General features: G+C 40.3%; 1 protein-coding gene across 1 annotated transcript in view; it reads right to left on the bottom strand.

Annotated features, from left to right (window-relative positions):
- Nucleotides 1-8,718, bottom strand: part of mocs1 (molybdenum cofactor synthesis 1) — a 30,426-nt gene extending 21,708 nt beyond the window's left edge. The window contains exons 1-3 of the mRNA XM_069661375.1: nucleotides 8,515-8,718; nucleotides 4,903-5,014; nucleotides 2,179-2,346 (exon numbers count right to left, since the gene is read on the bottom strand). Coding sequence (XP_069517476.1) covers nucleotides 2,179-2,346; nucleotides 4,903-5,014; nucleotides 8,515-8,718 — 484 coding nt within the window. The remainder of the gene's footprint in view (nucleotides 1-2,178; nucleotides 2,347-4,902; nucleotides 5,015-8,514) is intronic.
- Nucleotides 8,719-18,721: the final 10,003 nt, after the last annotated feature.

Genomic DNA, 18,721 nt, shown 5'->3' with positions numbered 1-18,721 from the left:
CTCAATCTCAGAGCCTTCTCCTCATGGGTGTGGCTAGAGAGGGACCACAGAGACCAGACCCCTCTGGTCCCAAGATTATAAAGCTCCCAGCAACTTCCTCGCGTTCTCTCTTTGTCTGTTGTTCTTCTCCTGTTCCTGACTCCATGAGTTCTCTGGGGCGCAGAACGGCGCCAGTATCACCATGCTGATCCCGTGCTGCACTGAACGTGTTGAAGAAGCCAAATCCAGCAACCTTTAAAGGAGACTTTGCACAAGAGACACTCCCGAACGTCGTCTGGCAAAACTGCCACAGACCTCACCCCAGCCAGAAAAGGGGGGGGTGAAGATGAAGATGATTCAGCTTCTTGCTGAGCCGGAGAGAGAGAGATGGAGAAACCCAATTCAAGCCGAATCGGCCACGAGGGACAAAAGCCGTCCTGAAAAGGCCCGAGCGCCAAAAGAGAGCCTGCTGCCACACCCATCAGATGATCACCAGGTGATACAATTACATCTCCCATGTGTTGATGCTTGATCCTAAATTAACTAGGATTAATTAACATTAAACCTAAACCTAAATCTTTTAAAATTAGAATTACTTTTGAATTGCTTCACAATCTTCCTTGGTGCCCTTTTAAACTCTCAACTGCCGAACGATGCATTTAATTTAATCCCATTTCATTCTTAAACATCAAAGAAACCAGTCACAGATGCCTTCTACAATGTGGTCCGTTGTCATTCATGTATTGTTCATCGTTGTATTCATTGTCCCTGTTCATTTCTTCATTCATATTCCACTTAGAAGTAGTTAAATAAACCTTTCATTTATAAAGACCTTGATCCATGTGATTTGTGTGTGTATGAAATGGTAAAGTCACTGTACACCATGTCCAAGAACCTCGTAGAAACCCTGAGATCATGAGCCTAAAGTCCTTAATTAACTAATTGTAAGTTTTCCCTGTTTTGTCAAAATTGGGTGGCGTCCAACACTGAAATTAAGGTAAACCTGAATCCTTTTGCTATTAATTAGTTATTAATCTTGCTACCCATTTACGCTACAACCTGCTCCATCACCGTCTGGTACGCTGCTGCCACTGCCAGGGACAAGGGCAGGCTGCAGCGCATCATCCGCTCTGCAGAGGGTGATTGGCTGCAATCTGCCATCTCTTGAGGACCCTCAGTCACTTAACATCTCACAAATGTTAAGACCCCAATTCAGACTATGTGTTACATTAACGCACATGTGACTTTTATATTGTCTGTGCACTGCATTATTTTTAATGTTATACTATAAGCTTTTTTCACTCTTCATATCCTGCACATCTGTACAGTTTTTAATCACACCTGTTATACATATTTTGTATTATACATATTGCTTTTTATATTTAATTTTTATTCTAGTTCTGTGTTAATTGTTCTGCACCAAAACCAACAAAACAAATTCCTTGTATGTGTAAACCTACTTGGCAATAAACCTGATTCTGATTCTAGTAATCAATTTTATTATCTGGGTTTAAGCTGCCAAACCAACTGAGTAAAATGGCAGGAGATGAGGACCAAGCATAAAAACGTGATCCAGTGTCTTTGAGGCTGTGTCCTCGTCGTTCTTTCACTGTAATGTAAAGTGTTAACTGGCTGGAGGGGGCTTCTTTCTGTGGCTTTACATGAGATATGTTATGTGAAAGTTTACATATACAGACTCTGCGTTGTTTTGCCAATTTTAAGTCGTAACTCTGAACATAACGTAGTCCCGACAACGTTAGCTTTACAGAGCAAGTTACCATGGCGATCTAGCCTGGTTAAAAGAGAACCAGCTTTCTAACACAGTAAACCCTAGGTGTAGGCTCAACAGACCCGGCTTACCCACTGATCTCGCTTTGTAGTACACCCCTCAGGTAAGCAGGAGGATCTTAAGTTTTGTTGTACGTGTTCTTGTTGTTTCTTTATCCTCTCTGACTCCAGCAGTGACCGGGCGGGACGCATAGGCAGGGGGGACACAAGAAAAACCTGACGCAATTATGGATCCTGCTTTTGATTTCGACGATCAAAACTAAAACATCAATTCAATCAATTTTCGATTTAGAATAGAAATCGAGAAGTCCCTAATGTAGTATAGATTAGATTAGAAAACTAATGTTACCTCCATGCAGCATTTCAGACTTATTAAGGCTTTATTAACTTAATTTTTCACTAGCTCCTTACCAATTATATCCACCACATCAGGTCTGATGAGGGGCTCTCCTCCAGTGAGGCGGATTTTATCCACCCCCTCCTGGACGAAGAGGCGAGCCAGGGTCAGTACCTCCGAGGTGGACAGCAGCTGGCCCCGGGGTGTAAGCTTCACCCCTTCCTCAGGCATGCAGTACTGACCTGAAGATTAGAATTAGTGAAAAATGGTAACAACATGCTAAGTAACAAAATGAAACCTTTAGAGCAGGAGTGTCAAACTCAGTCAGACAGGGGGCCGAAATAAAAACTCAATCAGAACAAATGAGAGATCAAAGTTAAAACAAAAGACACAAGCATCATTAATTTCTCTATCAGCAGTTTTGCACTGAGTCATTTCCAAAAAAGTTTTAACACAGGCATCAAAAACAGCCAGAAAACTATATTTTTTCTCAAGAAAGTCTAAAATATTCTATTCACAACACCGTCAAGAAAATAAGAACATTTTAAATGTGATCAACCTGGTGAAAATAGGCAAACATTTTAACCATAAGCAGTCTCCCTGTGATTACAGGACAAGGTGCAAAAAGAAAACATTTAAGTGCAATCTGCTCTGATGCCCATTTGCCGGAGCCAGATGTTTGGCTTCTTTTCTTGGCTGCAGGTTCATTCATGTTTGGGTTAGGTTCTGAGCTGTAGACACTCTCAGGGTGGAGTAAAGGTGTGCATCATAGACTGTATAAAAAGATGGATGACATGACAGCTCCCTAAAAGTGAAGCCAAAACATTTCGGGCGCCCCCTGCTGACTGGCTGCAGCATAGGTCATAAAGCCCGCCTCCTCCATGTTAACAGATGGGACATGAGTCAAACTATAAAATCAAAATACACGCCCGATAAATTTTTCTCAAACATGGTTTCTGTCATTATAGTTAGTTCTTATCATGCTGATTTATGTCCAAGTGTTCATTTTTCTGACAAGTTTAGTTTTAATTAGTTATTTGATGCTGTCGAAATGATGATTGACAGCTCTGTTGACAAATACGGCTCCTGCAGCCGATCAGTTCCGGGTGAGCATAGTGGAGGACGAACGGCGAGAAGAGACGTAACTACAACAATCACTACAGTCATTGAAGTTTACGTACCTGTGAACGTTAACCTCAGACCAACACAGAGAAGCTGTTCTGCTGTTAAACACTGTAAGTTAAGTGTGTGTTTGGGTTAGCGGAAGTGGCTACGGCCGCTTCACTCACCGATGTCTATTGCGCAGACTCTGGCTCCATTTGACGTCACCATCGCAAGATGGCATCGCCTATCACAGGGGCTATTTTGGTATTTTGGTACAATGGGAGCAGATGGAGACGCGTTGTCCATCTATATATACAGTCATTGGTGTGCATCAGTTGCTTACACACGTATGTGCTTCCAAACATGCAGAGCATTCGAGCAGCTTGTAGGCGGAGCTTGGGGCATCGTTTCAGAGTTCTATCAGCTCTATTTAGTTGTTTACAGGTGCTCTTTCCACGTCAACTACAAACGGATTACTGAGCAGTTCAAATCAAAATGTTGAGCTTTGAAGTCGGCAAATCGCAGTGTGAACTCAGGTCCGCTCAGTTTATCAGTTGGGAACACAGCGGTGGGGACGTGGTTTGTCATTGTCTGGCAACATGAAAAGTGACCCAAGTTTCCTTGCAGCATCTGAGGGGTCCTCTCCCTGAAGCCAGAGGTTTGGTGGAGTGAGATGCTTCGTTAAGTTGCCGTAACTCACACAACTGGTGCTTGCAAGTCTTGATTGCCGCACCCGTTGCAGTGCATTCTAGGATTTGCAGTATCAACGTTGTGCGTGCTGTATACCTGGGGGCCAGTTATGATAGACATATGATATTATCTCGCGGGCCTGATATACAGTAATTGTATCGTGGGCCGGATGTGGCCTGCGGGCCTTGAGTTTGACACCAGTGTCTTAGAGGTTAAGACGATCTACTTCGCAAAAGGACTTATCGGTAAAGTGGAATTATGTAGAAAACATTCGACGAGAGATTTAACCCAGTGAGCATTTTACAATTGAAAAGACGTTCTTTCACCGACTATATAAGACGTTGGTTGACTGAATGATTGAATGATTAACTGTATATTATATTTAGCTTCTTATTGATCTCTATGAACAGACATTTGCAGCTAGTTCAGCTAACAATCTGTTCTAGATCAAAAATTACAACTTGAGCAACAAATTCGCTTGATGCTGTGTCGGGAAAGACGTTCAGCGTTTAGATTTCCCCGACTTCCTCGAATGCATCAGGAATGATGGATTCGACTAAATAGGTAAATCGTTGGGAGCCGGGATGTCATTACGGAGGATTACGTTCCGCCTGCTTTTGCTCTCCACACGACTGTTTTTCCTGCTGATACGTGATTGGTCAATACTACAAACAGAAACCAGAACACTTGCCGTCCTGGAAATCCACCTCCCTGCCTACTGATTCTACATTTCTACGTAGAATCTGTAAATAGAGATTAAGTTCCAGATAACATGATGAACCGTGTGAATGATGAACACTGAAGGAATCCTAACCTAGAAACAAGCAAAACCCAAAAAATATATTTCTGTTTGTTCATGTTTAACAATGGTTTTAACTGGAGCGAGGCCATATAACCTGGAATTTCCAGCCTTGAAATAGGAAAAACTGGTATTGGGAAAAAAATGGTATTTAAACATCTGTAACCTTTCATATTTCTTATACACAGTGGGAAGATCTACTCACAGCGCAGGTTGCATTTCTCAGTCAGGGAGATTCGCAGGTAGTTGTGCCTTCGGCCAAAGTTGTCAGTCAAGAACGCTGAAAAGGGCAGTATGCTGTCGTCTCTTAGTCTCTCCTGGGGTTAAAGACAACAGGATGATCAGGAACTGTTATTATGACACATAGAAATGAGGGTACACTAGAAATGCTAGATTTTGTTTTGTTTGTTTTGAAATGAAAAATCCCTTCTGTTAACATACAGGTACTATCTATTTCATCCTTAACAATGTGTGCTAAAAGACTATTGGTGCCTTAGTCTGAGGCTGCATCTGTGTCCCTTATTAATTGTAACTGAAAAATAAGGTTTACATCAGTAATTTCCAAGAACAACACCGAAATACAGGAACATTTAAAGAAACAGAGCCGGAAACAGAAATTATGGGAAATATATGAGGTTAGATAGATAAAAAAAACAGCGATCAACAAGCAGCAGATTCAAACTATAAACTCAGGTGTGATTCAGGTGTTGGCTAGAGTGTTACAAAAAACTGCAGTAATGAGTGTTTAATGACTCTCATGAGTGTTTCACATAAAAGTTTGTGTGTTTTTAAAAAAGGGATTTTAAAAGATGAAACTTATTTTGAAAGCCGAATTTACTTACTTTATGCAGGTTGTTTCAAAATAATTGTTTTGCTAACATTACTAGTATCCGAAATGCATCTGATACCACAAAAAACACACTATAAGTGTTGATATCAGCCAGTATGTCAGTCAATGTAAAAAAAACACTGACATAACTAATTAGCCTTAAAAAATATCAACTTATTTCTCCAGAAATCAATTCTTCACCAATCCGAAACAATAACCTACACAGGAAGTTGCACTGTTTAACCACCTGAGATGTACTATGGCTGCCACTGGAGCCAAAGAAGAACTTATTTTAAGTAATTTATTACATGATACAAACAAAACTGTGTGGTGCTAGCAGAGAATGTAACAGAGTAAGAAAACAAATTGGCAATATTTTACAATAGAAAAGCCCCCCAGTTAAGTAATCAGGTGTACCGAAAGGCTTCAGATTTTTTCAAAGATATTTTTTTTGGCCTTTCATGCCTTTATTGAGAGAGGACAGTGGATAGTGTTGGAAACAGGGGAAGAGAGTGGGGAGGACACACGGAAAGGGGCAGAGGGCGGGGGTTGAGCCTGGGGCCGCCGCAGTGAGGACTGTATATGGCTGCTGATTTAACCGCTGAGCTAAGGCCAAGGCTTCTGTTTTTAGTGGTTGTTTTCTGGTTGCAAAGATAAATAAATTAACCGATGTAAAGAAAATTGCTCTAAAAAGGGATTTCTTTATAATCTTTTAATCATTTTGGAGATATTTCAAGCAAAAAATGTCAAACATTTACATGTTTCAGCTTTTTAAACGGGTGCTTGATTGCTATTCAATTTGATCAATCAGTTACTCAGAAAAATAATTGTCAGAATAATTTATATCAAAATAGCTAGTAGTTAGTTGCAGCCCTAGTTGCACTAATGTTGCTATAGAGGGTTTGCCTACAACTGTATAACATTATTATTGTAACATTATATATACAGTATATATACTTCCTTCCTTCCTGGTCATTTCAATCAGTTATCTAACCTATAGGCAGAAAGTAATCCTTAACCACAGCCACGGCCTCTTGGTTATGTAAAGTTTAAATTCTTGGTGCAAACCAGGAAACAGCATTAAACAACAATTTATAACCTTTGCAAGATACAAAACACTGGGGCCAAATTCTGGGAAAAACACAGGAAGTTTACTAGATGGAAAAGAAAGTTATCGGCTTCTCAAAATGCTTCACTAAGTCTGTCACACTGAAGCAGGAAGCAGCACATGGCTTAGTACATTGCTCCTGACCTTTGACTGTCAACGGTGAGCTGCAGTTGTGTCAGAGGTTATCAGCACAGAGGTAAGCATGAGACACAATGGTAGGTTTAACACACTGCATTACATCCCAGGAAACACCTTCAACAACAGCCATTACTTTTTAGAAAAGCCCTTTAAATTGTTTTTAACAAGTGTTGTATAACTGCAATTTACTGGCGTGGCATTAAAGGAGAAGTACAGTATTATACCTCGGCCGTATTTTTTTTTATTTACAAATTTGTGTGTTGAAATGACTTATAGGAACAAAAACTTTTGGAATTGGTCCAGTAGATGGCCTACACCATAGGCGCGATACAGCCACAATGGCTGCAACATAATTCCCTTGGGCAATTGCGCCCGATCAAAGTGCATCAACTAAAAATGCATGTTTTTGGTGCTGACAGGCTCAGATTGTTACTCCAGGTGTCCAACATTGACAACATGACGGAAATGATCCCTACAAAGAGCCTCGCTCCGAAATCTCGCGTTCGGTGAGATGTTACCCGAACAGGAGTTAGAGAGAGGATTTGTTTACGAAGAGGACTGCCAGCAAAAATATATTTCGATGGCCGTCCTTATTTATTTGAGCCAGAGTATACGGACGAAGAGCTCTTACAAATTGAGAGAATGAGGAGGGAGAGAGAGGGGCAACAGGCAGAGGAGGATGAAACAAATACCCTAACCCATGCGTTCTTTACACCAACACAACAATCTCTACCAAAATCCTTTCTCCAACTCTAACTCACGTTTCCACCGTCCTGTTCAGGTAACATCTCAGAACCTGAGCGAGACTTCTGTTTCTGGTTACACAAATGGATGTTACTCTTTACAAAAAGGACGATCTTTGTAGGGATCATTTCCATAATGTTGTCGGACACCTGGAGTAACAATCTGACCGATTTCAAAAGTTTTTGTTCCTATGAATCATTTCCACACCCACCTTTGTAAACATAGGGCCCAGGTTTAAAAATACCGAAGTTACCCTTTAACTTGATGGTTCATGTTTATTTGCTAACAGCTAGTTTAGCATTTATTGGGCCCTTATTTGGACAGAGGTTGTCTGTTTTTTTGTAAATAAATGCCAATGCAAAGTATGATACAAGGTTGATTCTTTAATGTATTTGTTTAACATGACCTGCAAAAGTCTCTTAAGAGCAAAGCATGGTCAGACTTTTGTATGTTGCACTGGTCATTTAAATTCGGGAAAATGTGCTTGACAAAAACCAAATGACATTTTTGAACAGAGCACAAGTATTGTGTTTCATTTTATATCATACAAATTCAATGAAATATGAGTATCTGTGCAGAGTTGTGTAACTATACATATATATACATGACATGATCCAATGTTTTAAACATGTATCATGTTTCATATTTATATCTTGCAAAACATTTTTTGCTCAATATAGTAATCAGTAGTAGTAATCAATCAATACACTTGTGTTATAAAGTTATTCGGGTCTAAATACCAAACATATACTAGTCCTAGGTTTAAACATTGCTAAATTTGACTGACTTATAAAATCCAAAAAATGAAGACTCGTTTGGGAGCCGAAAGATCCGGCTCTTACCGCTGAGCTTAGCCAAAAAATCTGATCACAGAAAATATCCTAAATTCCCATTGATAGTCACAACTTGTCACCTTTCATGTCAACAACTACCGATAGCTTTTAACACCAGTAGCTAGCCTGTGAGCATAACTTTTAGTATCTTGTAGTCAGTTTTACCTGTCTTGATGTGTTTTTCAGAGATGCAGGTAAGTTGGTAGCGGATAAAGTCGAGTCTCCAAGTTCAAGATCATTTTCCTTTTGCGTAGCACTGGAATACAGTCGCAGGAGGTTCCTATTTATGCACTTTACAGGTTTTCCGAATAGTGTTAAACTGTTGAATCTAACAAACAAGCGGCAGCACATGCTAGCGTGAGTCGTCATAGTTTGATTCTCTGACAGTCTTCTGTAACTGTTTACAGGGCTCTCTGTGTTTCAGCTCCTCTGCAGTACAACATGTCAGTTAACCCGAATGCTAGGAGGGGAGTATTAGGGGCGGGCTTACGTCAGCCAATCGCGCCGACGAACGTAACTGCTGGTGCATGCTGGGTAGTGTGGTTCAGAAGGATAACCGCAGAGTTTTTCCTCAGTTGCTTTTCGTGTATTCTCAAATAACGGTTGAAGTTTGAAATATTTGGGTTGAACTACTTTTTTATAGAGCTCAAATAATGTGTGTATATATTAAATTTACACAGTGAGACATGTTCTTTACAACAAAATAACTAAAAGGTGACTATTTTGACAGTATGTCTGAACCTATGAACACAGTCGTGCTACTCTACAGACTGTTATAAAGCCACACCATTGATGGATTAATAAATGTACTTAAGCAAGACATTCCGTTTTCAAGTGACCATCAGTTTTTCTCAGTTGCTTTGGCAAAAACTTGTGTGACCAAATATTGTACTTGTGCACAACAGAAAGGTGATTTCTTATTCCATGTTAATGTAAATATTTTAGCGGATTAATACAAATGACTAAGCGCAATTGTCTACAGTTTAAACAAATATAGGTTGTAAACGTCTTTGTGATCTAATTAGATTGTTTCCTCTCAGTTCAAATGTTTTATTCTTGAAAATATGTAGGAAGTCTTTTATTGTGTAAACCACATGCAGAAAAGTCAACCTAATACTGAAAATCAATATACTGATATTGCATTGCATTAACATGGAGTAGTTAATGTCTGTTAAGTAAGTATCATTTTTATCCTATCCTATTGTCTGTTAGCTTTTAGGTCCTTTTATTCTATTGTCTTTTAGCTTTTAGGTCCTTTTACTCTATTGTCTTTTAGCTTTTAGGTCCTTTTACTCTATTGTCTTTTAGCTGACTTTTTTAGTTTTTAGCTCCAGTGCTTCCTCATGGGGGGGCCTCCACACTGGGAGGTGTGTCTGGTCTGCCCCCCGGGGCGTCGTCCTGGAGACCCCTCCGGCCTGGAGGACTGGGGGGCTCTGCACCGTGTGTGGAGTCCACCCAGGTCTGTCCGGGTCGGGGGTCTCTGTGGTGGCGTCGCTCCCTGTGGCCGTGGGCTGTGATCCCTCTCAGTGTGGATGAGCTCTCCATAGGCGGTTCTTTTTCCACTCGGTGCCCTGCCATGTTATTACGCGGACATTTACTGTGGCGTGTGTGTGTGTGCGTCTGCGTGTGTGTTTGGGGGGAGGGGACGGGTTTTTATTACGTGTTGCATTTCTGTTGCATGTTTTAATTTTTTGTGAAGCACTTTGTGTTGCATTTTTAATGTATGAAAAGTGCTATATAAATAAAGTTTGACTGATGATTGAAGTAATTTAAAACATGTAATTGTCAGGTGCCAGACAGGATGTCCAGTAATTCCTTGCACCTTACCTTAAGTGTAATATTGCATATAGTAGACTTTTGTTTGGTCTCTTTCTGTGTTCTTGAAGGCTACATGTTTGTGTTCTATGCATTTAAAAGTTCTTTACTGTATTTTATAATTTTGAGTGCCCATTTAAGAACAAATATAAAATAGTTTATCCTCGCATTACATACAAATCTACAGGTGTTCTTAAGGTTGAATGTGAAACCTTTGACTGTTAATCAGCATCTTCAAGACTTTTCACTTTGACACAACACGGCTAGCTTCAGAAAATACCAGTCTGCAACGGTATGTGTTAAGTGTCAGTGAAAACGGGTATGACATGTCTGTTAAGAAATTAGGAGATGAAAAAGACACCTTGGTTCAACACAATGTCAAAAAATACGTCCTATTTTGGTGGCAGTGACTCATTCATTAAAATAATTACTTCATTTTCACATATGTACGAAGGGTTATGGGTTAGTTACAGCATTTTGCAGGTAAACTACAGTGTTTGGATGCATGTACAAGTAGGATTCATCTTCAGTGCTGATAACTTGAAATGTTTAGCAAAATGTGACAAAGCAATAGAGAAAAATAACAAGCATTTATCATCTATCCAACATGTTTTTCTCTGTGAGTTTATTGTTGAAAATGTTTTACATTTGATTTATCAGACGTCTCTTAATGACAGAGTTCTTAGTTTGCTCTTTTCTGAAGAGCTTCTGACCTGCTTGATGTGCTTTCTGTGTTGAAACAGGCTCCAGTGACTGCTGCATTTGAAGCAGTTCAACTGCGTAACACTTAATGTAACCTTCAAATGACTACTATTGCAACAACGTTGTGTTAACCCAACATCACTGAGGCTGAAGGATCGTTTAACATTTCTAAGTTTTTTTTTATTCATCACATCATCAAACTGTTCGAGTGAGTAGAGTCGGTGCTGAAGGTGTTTCAGTGAGTTCAGCAGAGCGCTGTGGTGCTGGAGCTTCCTCACATCAAACTGAATGATGCTGTCTTTGTGGGGTTTGGCTGACATCCACTCTCAGGAGCTCCAGGAGAACCAAAGACCCAGAAGAGTCCTGCACTGTGAAATCAAGAACAAGTCATGAGCACAGATCCTTCTCTTGGTCTGCTGTCAGTGTCTCCAGAACTCCAAACATGAAGATCTGTTCCTTTAAAATGCAGCTTACTTACTGAGTGGACTGAAACACAGGTAACCACTGCTCTCCATCTTGTGGCCGGTCGTCCCTCTCATCCTGTCAAGAAGAAGCATTTCTTCTTTGTCGTCATGGAAACGTCTGGATGTACTTCAGGAGCTTCAGCTTCTGTAAAACAAATACAATAATTAATATTAGGATGAAACGTAATACATGTCAGAATCTCTCTTGATTTTAAGACTATTCTAAGTCACTAATTAGTCTAGAAGCTCATACTCACCTTTGTTTTGAAACTATCTCGCAGAGTTACAGAAGCAGGACTTCAACCGCACCTCTTCCTGCTCATCCTTCTGTTGATGGTGTGGTCCTTGTTAGTGAACGTCCAGTGAACAGCAGCAGCTCATGTGGAGGAGAAAGACAAGAGGAGAAGACAACAGATAATGTTAGTAAGACAGCAAAAATCATCTTCAATATTATATTATTTGTATATGGAGTACAGTATTAAGATTCAGAAGCTCATACTCACCTTATTCATCCAGTGAACAGCAGACATGTAGAACAAGAACATATAACAGGAGGTGGAGAAACCTAAGATGGTTACTAAATCAGACAAATAATCTTTGAAATGAACAGCAGCAGCTCATGTGGAGGAGAAAGACAAGAGGAGAAGACAACAGAAAAAAATGGTTAGTAAGTAAAAATCTTTAAATTATTAAGTTAGTTATATTATAAGGATAAACAAGGTTACACAATAATATACTTCAACTTTTTAAGTCACTTCCTGTAAATGTCAGAAACTTGTACTTACTTTTTCCGTCCCTGTGAAATGAACAGCTGTAGTTCACCTCTGTTAAATCCGCACTGGTTTCCTGTTGGATGAAAAAAAGCCCCTGAACTCCAACCTGTTTGGTTCCCTCCTGTTTTGGCAGCTTCCCCTTCATTTTCTTCTTCTTCTCTCTCCCTGTGCAGTCCAGTCACAGCTCACGGTGCTGTCTACCTTGGGGAGGACTGCAGTCAGCCGTGTGCTCCTCCCAGCTTCTCCTTTTCACCTGTGCAGACCCCAGACCAATCAGCAGGAGTCTCTAGTGCTGTGACGATGGAGACTGAGTCCATCAGAAGACACGACCAGGGCTACCTCTGTCCTCTCCAGCCCGCCAGACGCAAAGGCTACATGCACGGGGGGGTCAACAGCCCCGCCAGACGCAAAGGGTACCCGGGGTAAAACCCCGCCAGACGCAAAGACCGGCCCTCAGGATGAAAGAAACGACGATCCAGTCGCCGTGCCAAAATGTGGAGAGGGTACAGAGAGCCCCCCGGTGCAAGGCGCTACCTGGGGGGTCTTCAGCCCTGCCAGACACGAGGGCTGTCCCTGGAATCACTGGTTGTCGTGGAAGAAAGGGTCGCTGCAGCATCCTGCCAGATGTTTTGAAGAGAAACCTGTGGTGTGGAAGAGAGGAAGAGAGACAACGTGGTGGAGTCAGTCAGAGTCGCTGTCTTCCGACCACCTCGGCCTCCGAGCGGCAGCCTCCTCCTCCTCCTCCTCCTCTCCGTCTTCCCTGCTCCTCTTCCTGGAGGAGCCAGAAGTGGAGGGAGATGAAGGGTTGGAGCTGTCGCTGCAAAAGAGTTCTGCACACTCCTCTGAGGTCAGAGGCCCGAGGGTCTCAGGCTCCAGCTGAGGGATGTGCAGCTGCTCAGGAGCTGCATCAGGAGGATCAGCAGGAGGTGCAGCAGGAGGAGGAACATAGGGGTCAGCAAAAGCATAAAGAGGAGCATAAAGAGGGGCATAGGGGTAAGCAAAAGGATTAGCATAGGGTAGAGCATAAGCAGGAGCATAAGGGAATGCAAAAGGAGCAGCATAAGGAGGAACATAAGCAAGAGCAGGGTCAGCAAGGGGAGCAGGAAGCTGAGCAGCAGGACCCTCTGGCAGAGGAGGAGGAGGACGCTTGATCACGTTGTTCAAAGGCCCAAAGAGACCACCTGAGAGGGAAACAGTTTGAAAACACTTTTCAGTAATTGTTCTGCACCATGAAGAGAAAAAACACTTAATGTCCTAAAAAAGAGACAGTAGCTAATAAACACCAAATGTGATGCTCTCCACACAGAGTGTTTTCCTGAACACAAAGAAACTCTCTCTAAACACTATCAGACAACATCCCTGCATCCACACAGTGATGGAATAATCAGAAACATTAGCTTCCGGCTGGGAGAGTTCACATGAACACAGATTTGACATCATATTACAGGAAACATGACGGACCAAAGTAGATCATGCCCACCGTGCAGCCCATCTCATATTAATTAACACCAGTTTTACTAAATAATATCAATCTGTACTTTGAACAGTATTAATTCAGCATTAAATTTGTACTGGAAAAATGATTTAAATTAATTTATGGAAGATTAAGACATGAATCATTTGTGATAATGACATATCTTACCGTAGCCCAACCACCATCTCTCTCTGGCCAGCAGGTACTCCAGGAAGGGTCCGTAGAAAGCCATCCTCCTCCGGCAGGTCACTTTTCGATGAAGTTATCTCCTCGGTGTTTCTCTGGTGAAGTTCTCCAACAAATCGTTCTCCATCAAAAGTTTTCTCCTCAATCAGCTTTCCAAAAGTTCAGCAGACAGTTTTTGCTTTGGGTCAACTCGTGTCAAGTCCAAGTGCAAAAGAGAATTCTGGAAAGGCCTGAAGCTCTGAAATCACCTCGGACTCGGAATAATTCAATTTTATAGCAGGATTATTTCTCACTTTGTGGTTTAACTTCCTATTTAATCTTTCATTTGGATGGGGGTTTTATTTTTTAATTGTAAGCTAACAGATTTAAGCCAGTTTCTTAATGATTAATTGTATTAATTATTTCCATGTTTCCGACGTTGCTGGAGATACCGATATACTAAACATTTGGGCGAGTTAGCATGGACAAGTATATTGTGACTTTATCATCACCTATGTCCCACGACCTACTCTGCTATGCTCTGCTCAACATCAGGTGATACTGCCTCGATCAATCGCCTCTCTATACATGGACACAAGTCATTAATCAACACATGAGTCTTGGTCATGGTGGCTACATTACTAGATAGACTGTAATGCTGTCCTAGCCACACAAACACTGAAAACACTTTATATAACACCAACATAACCACAACAATCGAAACATAAACACACTGTCATTAAAACAACACTTTAAAACAATGTGAACGTCAAAAATCCCATAATGCTTTGTGCCTCACGCGACGGCCCCCCTCTGGTCGCTACAATATTTTTTAATATTAATTTATAATAAAAATAAATCACACCATGGGGGGAGGAATTTTAGTTAGCTAAATTCAACCGACTTACCTGACAGATTGTATTTGTATTGTTACAAAATAAATCAAGGATATTGTGTATTCATATTTTATGCTGTTAATACATTGCTTTCTGTAAATAAAATTGTGATTATTTCGCTGTTGTCTAGTAGGCTACTCTTTCTCGTTGTGTGATAAACCAGACATAAACACTTTCCGGCTCCAACACGACGTTTATTCTGATAACAACTGAAGCATATGAGGTCTCACACAGCCTCCTTTGTAGTAATAAGCTCCAGAAATTGTTTAAACACAGAAATAAATAATTTAGCGAGGCTAAACTTCATCACGGAGATTAATAATGAAGCGACAATTAAGCTAAAGCATTTTGTAATATTGAGATGATTACAGTGAGGTACTCTAAAACAAACAAATATCACCAAAAGACGATTTATATCAAATTTAAACATACTACATTGAAAATGGCACTTTTATCGAGAATATCGAACTCGTTTGAACTAACACGGAGACAGGGCGCACCCCAGAAGTCTGCAGGGACTCCAGCAGAGGGCGCTCATGCTACACACAACATACCAGTCCCAGAAGAAAAATATGCCTGATAAAAATACATTTTAGGCAGACATTACTGATGCAATCAAAATAGTAAAATAACGGCAAGAAATGAATTGCAAGTGGAATTATTACAGTTTCCCCATTTTATACACACAAAAAATGGAACAATGCACACAATTAACGCACACTGGACTTTTAGATTGTCTGTACACTGCACTATTTTTATTTTTAACTTTAACTTCATACTCTAAGCTTTTGCACTCACTAATATCCTGCACATCTGTACAGTTTTTGTCTTATTCTATTTAAGTCTTTCACTTATTTTTATTCTAGTTCTGTGTTAATTGTTCTGCACCAAAACCACCAAAACAAATTCCTTGTATGTGTAAACCACATTGGCAATAAACCTGATTCTGATTCTGACAAGGCTGAAAACTTGAAGCTCATGTATCAACAACATGACTCCAAACTGCTGAACTCTCAGCACAATTCCACTGTTCTCAATCATGATTCTACATCACAGTTTTGCAAATCTCTGAACATAAATTGCATCATTTGTTCACCGAGAAACACTGGCCTTCAAAATGCAGCAGCCTGATAACCAATAAGTCTCACTCATGCTGCACCTGTGCAAACTCAATGTGTCAATGTCCAATGTGGAATGTGTCAGCTGAACACTTTTACAGTACCTAATAAATATTTACTGTCTTTTGTTACCTTTTGTATCTGTGCACTGAATTTTGTAGTGTTTCTCATTGTACTTACAAAGGTGAAATTACTGAGTTTTGCGACATACTACATAAAATAGTTACTGTAATCCTAGGGGAAACACAGAGACAGGCAGCTGTATTTTAGGAGCTAATATTTATAATTAAATAATATACGAGCAAACAGTGTGCGTGGCTGTGTTCGAAATGGCATACTATATATCCGTCAAGTGGCCAGCAGCATTGATGGAACCCACCGGCAGTATTGATGGAACCCACATCAGGATCAAGCCACCTGCAGCAAACAAGGAAGACTACCTGATCAGGTACCCTGCATACAAATGGACACTTCACACAAAGATAAAATGGTCTGCTTTAAATCCCATATCAATGTAAACCATTAGTGACTACATTTGTTTTATTTGTAACAGGAAGCTCTTCCACTTCAGCTGCAGGTGGTCTGTGATCACCAGGGTTGCTTCCTAAACACATTTGCAGGTATGGATGGGAACCAGTTCTGTATCAACATGTTGATACAATTACTTAGACTCCTAAGATCAGGGTAGTATTTTCCAGTGAAACTGTGAACAGTCATCCCATATTACATCTATTTAGGATTAGTGGCTACTTTTTACGTTAGATGTGTTGTTACTTCCAAAGATATTCCATAATAATCAAGTTTTTAACAAGACAAGCTGTGTCTCAGAAATTTTTGTGTCGCATCTTTAACATAATCTATTCTTCAGTGTGCCGACTGAGATGAAACATTTTAGAGTCACAGTTTTTATCCTTTTCTCTTTTTTCCCACAATGACTGCTTACAGGCCTGCCTGCTTCAGTGCATGACGTGTACTGCGATGGAGCTCACTGTATGTGCAGCAGCTCTACCCTCCTCCTGGCTGGACCATTATTGGGGATGGACTCAGTGGAGGAAGTGTATCAAAGGAAAAAGCTTACGCAGATTTGGTCGATCAGACTGGGCCCCTCACCCTGGCTCTGCTTTCTCTTCTTGCTGACACACCTCTCTCTATCCTTCACTCTATATGTTTCTCTGGTGTTTAATTCAAATGTGCCAGTAGAAGCCACGTGGTAGGGCAGGTAGCATCAGCATTGTCAATACCTGGAGCTTGAATGAACAGAGCCTGGGTCTGTTGAAGTTGGCAATGCTGCTTGGGTTGCGGTGGTAGGTTAGGTTAATGATAAGTATCAGTATTGGGATAAGGCAACAAGGGGAGGGGTTTCTTCACTGAGCGTTTGTCCTTATCATAAGGGCACAAGTGTCCTGTGTTTAATTCAAATATGCAATACAAAGTGTGTAAAGAAACATATCAGGTCCATTTTCGATAGAACAGTAACTTTGATGTTTTTTTTAATCAACTCAGAAACAAATACAAATAAAGAGTTAATAAAATTTCATATCATAATCATTGACATCAGAGACAAGATACATCCTGTTCTGACATGACTTGTTGTACTGTCTAGACATAAATTGATTTCATTTTTTCACAGCACACATCTGTTTAATTATATATAACCACAAAAAATAAAAGGTTGGTAAAGGTAATAAGCTGAATTTACAGATATTGACTCAGTACAGCTTTAAAATAAATTATTATGTGAGAAATATTTCCGTCTGTAGTGTAGTGTGAATATAAAGCACATAATTGTTCAAATTTGCCGGTCAGTGGGCCACAGTTCTTGAGTAAATGTACTTTGTTACTTGACTCCTTTGAAAAAATAAGTCTTTCTGAACAAAATATAAAGAATATTTATCTGACAGGAGTGTCTCCTTGTTATTAAATATTTAAACACACTTAAATGCAAAGGTTGGCTTTACTTAAATTAGAGCATTAAACTTAATTTACACTCTGTACCTTTTACGCGTTTCAATTACTCATATGTAGGATACTTTATTTTTGTAGTGGGAGTTTGTTATGCTACTGTACGCATGTCCTTGATTGGGCGCATGCGCATCACCGCTTAGTGCGCAGCCGTTAACCACTTGAACTTTTAAATTGAGCTTGACTCAGCGTCTCACCTCCTTTAACTGCCCTCGACGGTTATAATTAAACGGTTCTAACAGTAATGTCGGTAAGTGTCGAGATGTTATGTATGATATTGGCAACAAAATTGAGTTGTTATAAATTATACAGAACCAGACGGAAGCTAGCTAAGTTAGAGTTAATGTAACTAGCTCTAAGTTTAGCTAGACTGCTCGTGGAGTTGTGTGACAACACATTCAAGGAAGAGTGACTCGTTTTTTCAGGTAACGTTTAAGAATGTGACATATTCAACCTGGCTTGTTAGCTGTAGTTTTGTGAAGCGTTCAAATGTTACTCTTTTATATTTTAGTACTCTAATGTAATTTGGAGGTTAAGAAGTTGTGTAAGGATCAGTTAGCTGGTCAGGGCTTAACGACCTGGCATCATCTCGTGGCTGATAAAAATATGAGTGGGGAGGATGGAACATATTGTAGGTGAACTTTGGCCCGTTAGCATGTGAGACTGTTGTGTCCGTGCGTTTGTGTCTGTGCCTGGACACAAAGTGTAAACTGTAGCAGGACTAAGGCGATTTAAAACAAAGATGTAGAGTGTGCCACACTCTAGATTTGTTTTAAATCACTCTCAGTGTGGATGAAGCCTGTGTTTGTGAATGGAGCACAACAGTCTAAAATTAGTATTAGGCGAAGATGGTACATGGTTGGAGGCATTTATACTTCATTAGTTTGTACATTTTACACTTATGAGTAGTCTGCGGGGGTAATTGGTATGTAAGCATAGATAAGACAATTTTTACATGCTCTTAGTGAAATGAGCTTCATAATAACCACCCCACTAATTTTAT

Source organism: Semicossyphus pulcher, unplaced genomic scaffold (assembly GCF_022749685.1).
Source record: "Semicossyphus pulcher isolate SPU_LCO1_2020_fin unplaced genomic scaffold, fSemPul1.0.p SCAF_14, whole genome shotgun sequence".
Classification (NCBI taxonomy): Eukaryota; Metazoa; Chordata; class Actinopteri; order Labriformes; family Labridae; genus Semicossyphus; species Semicossyphus pulcher.
This window is presented reverse-complemented; position numbering and strand designations above follow the sequence as displayed.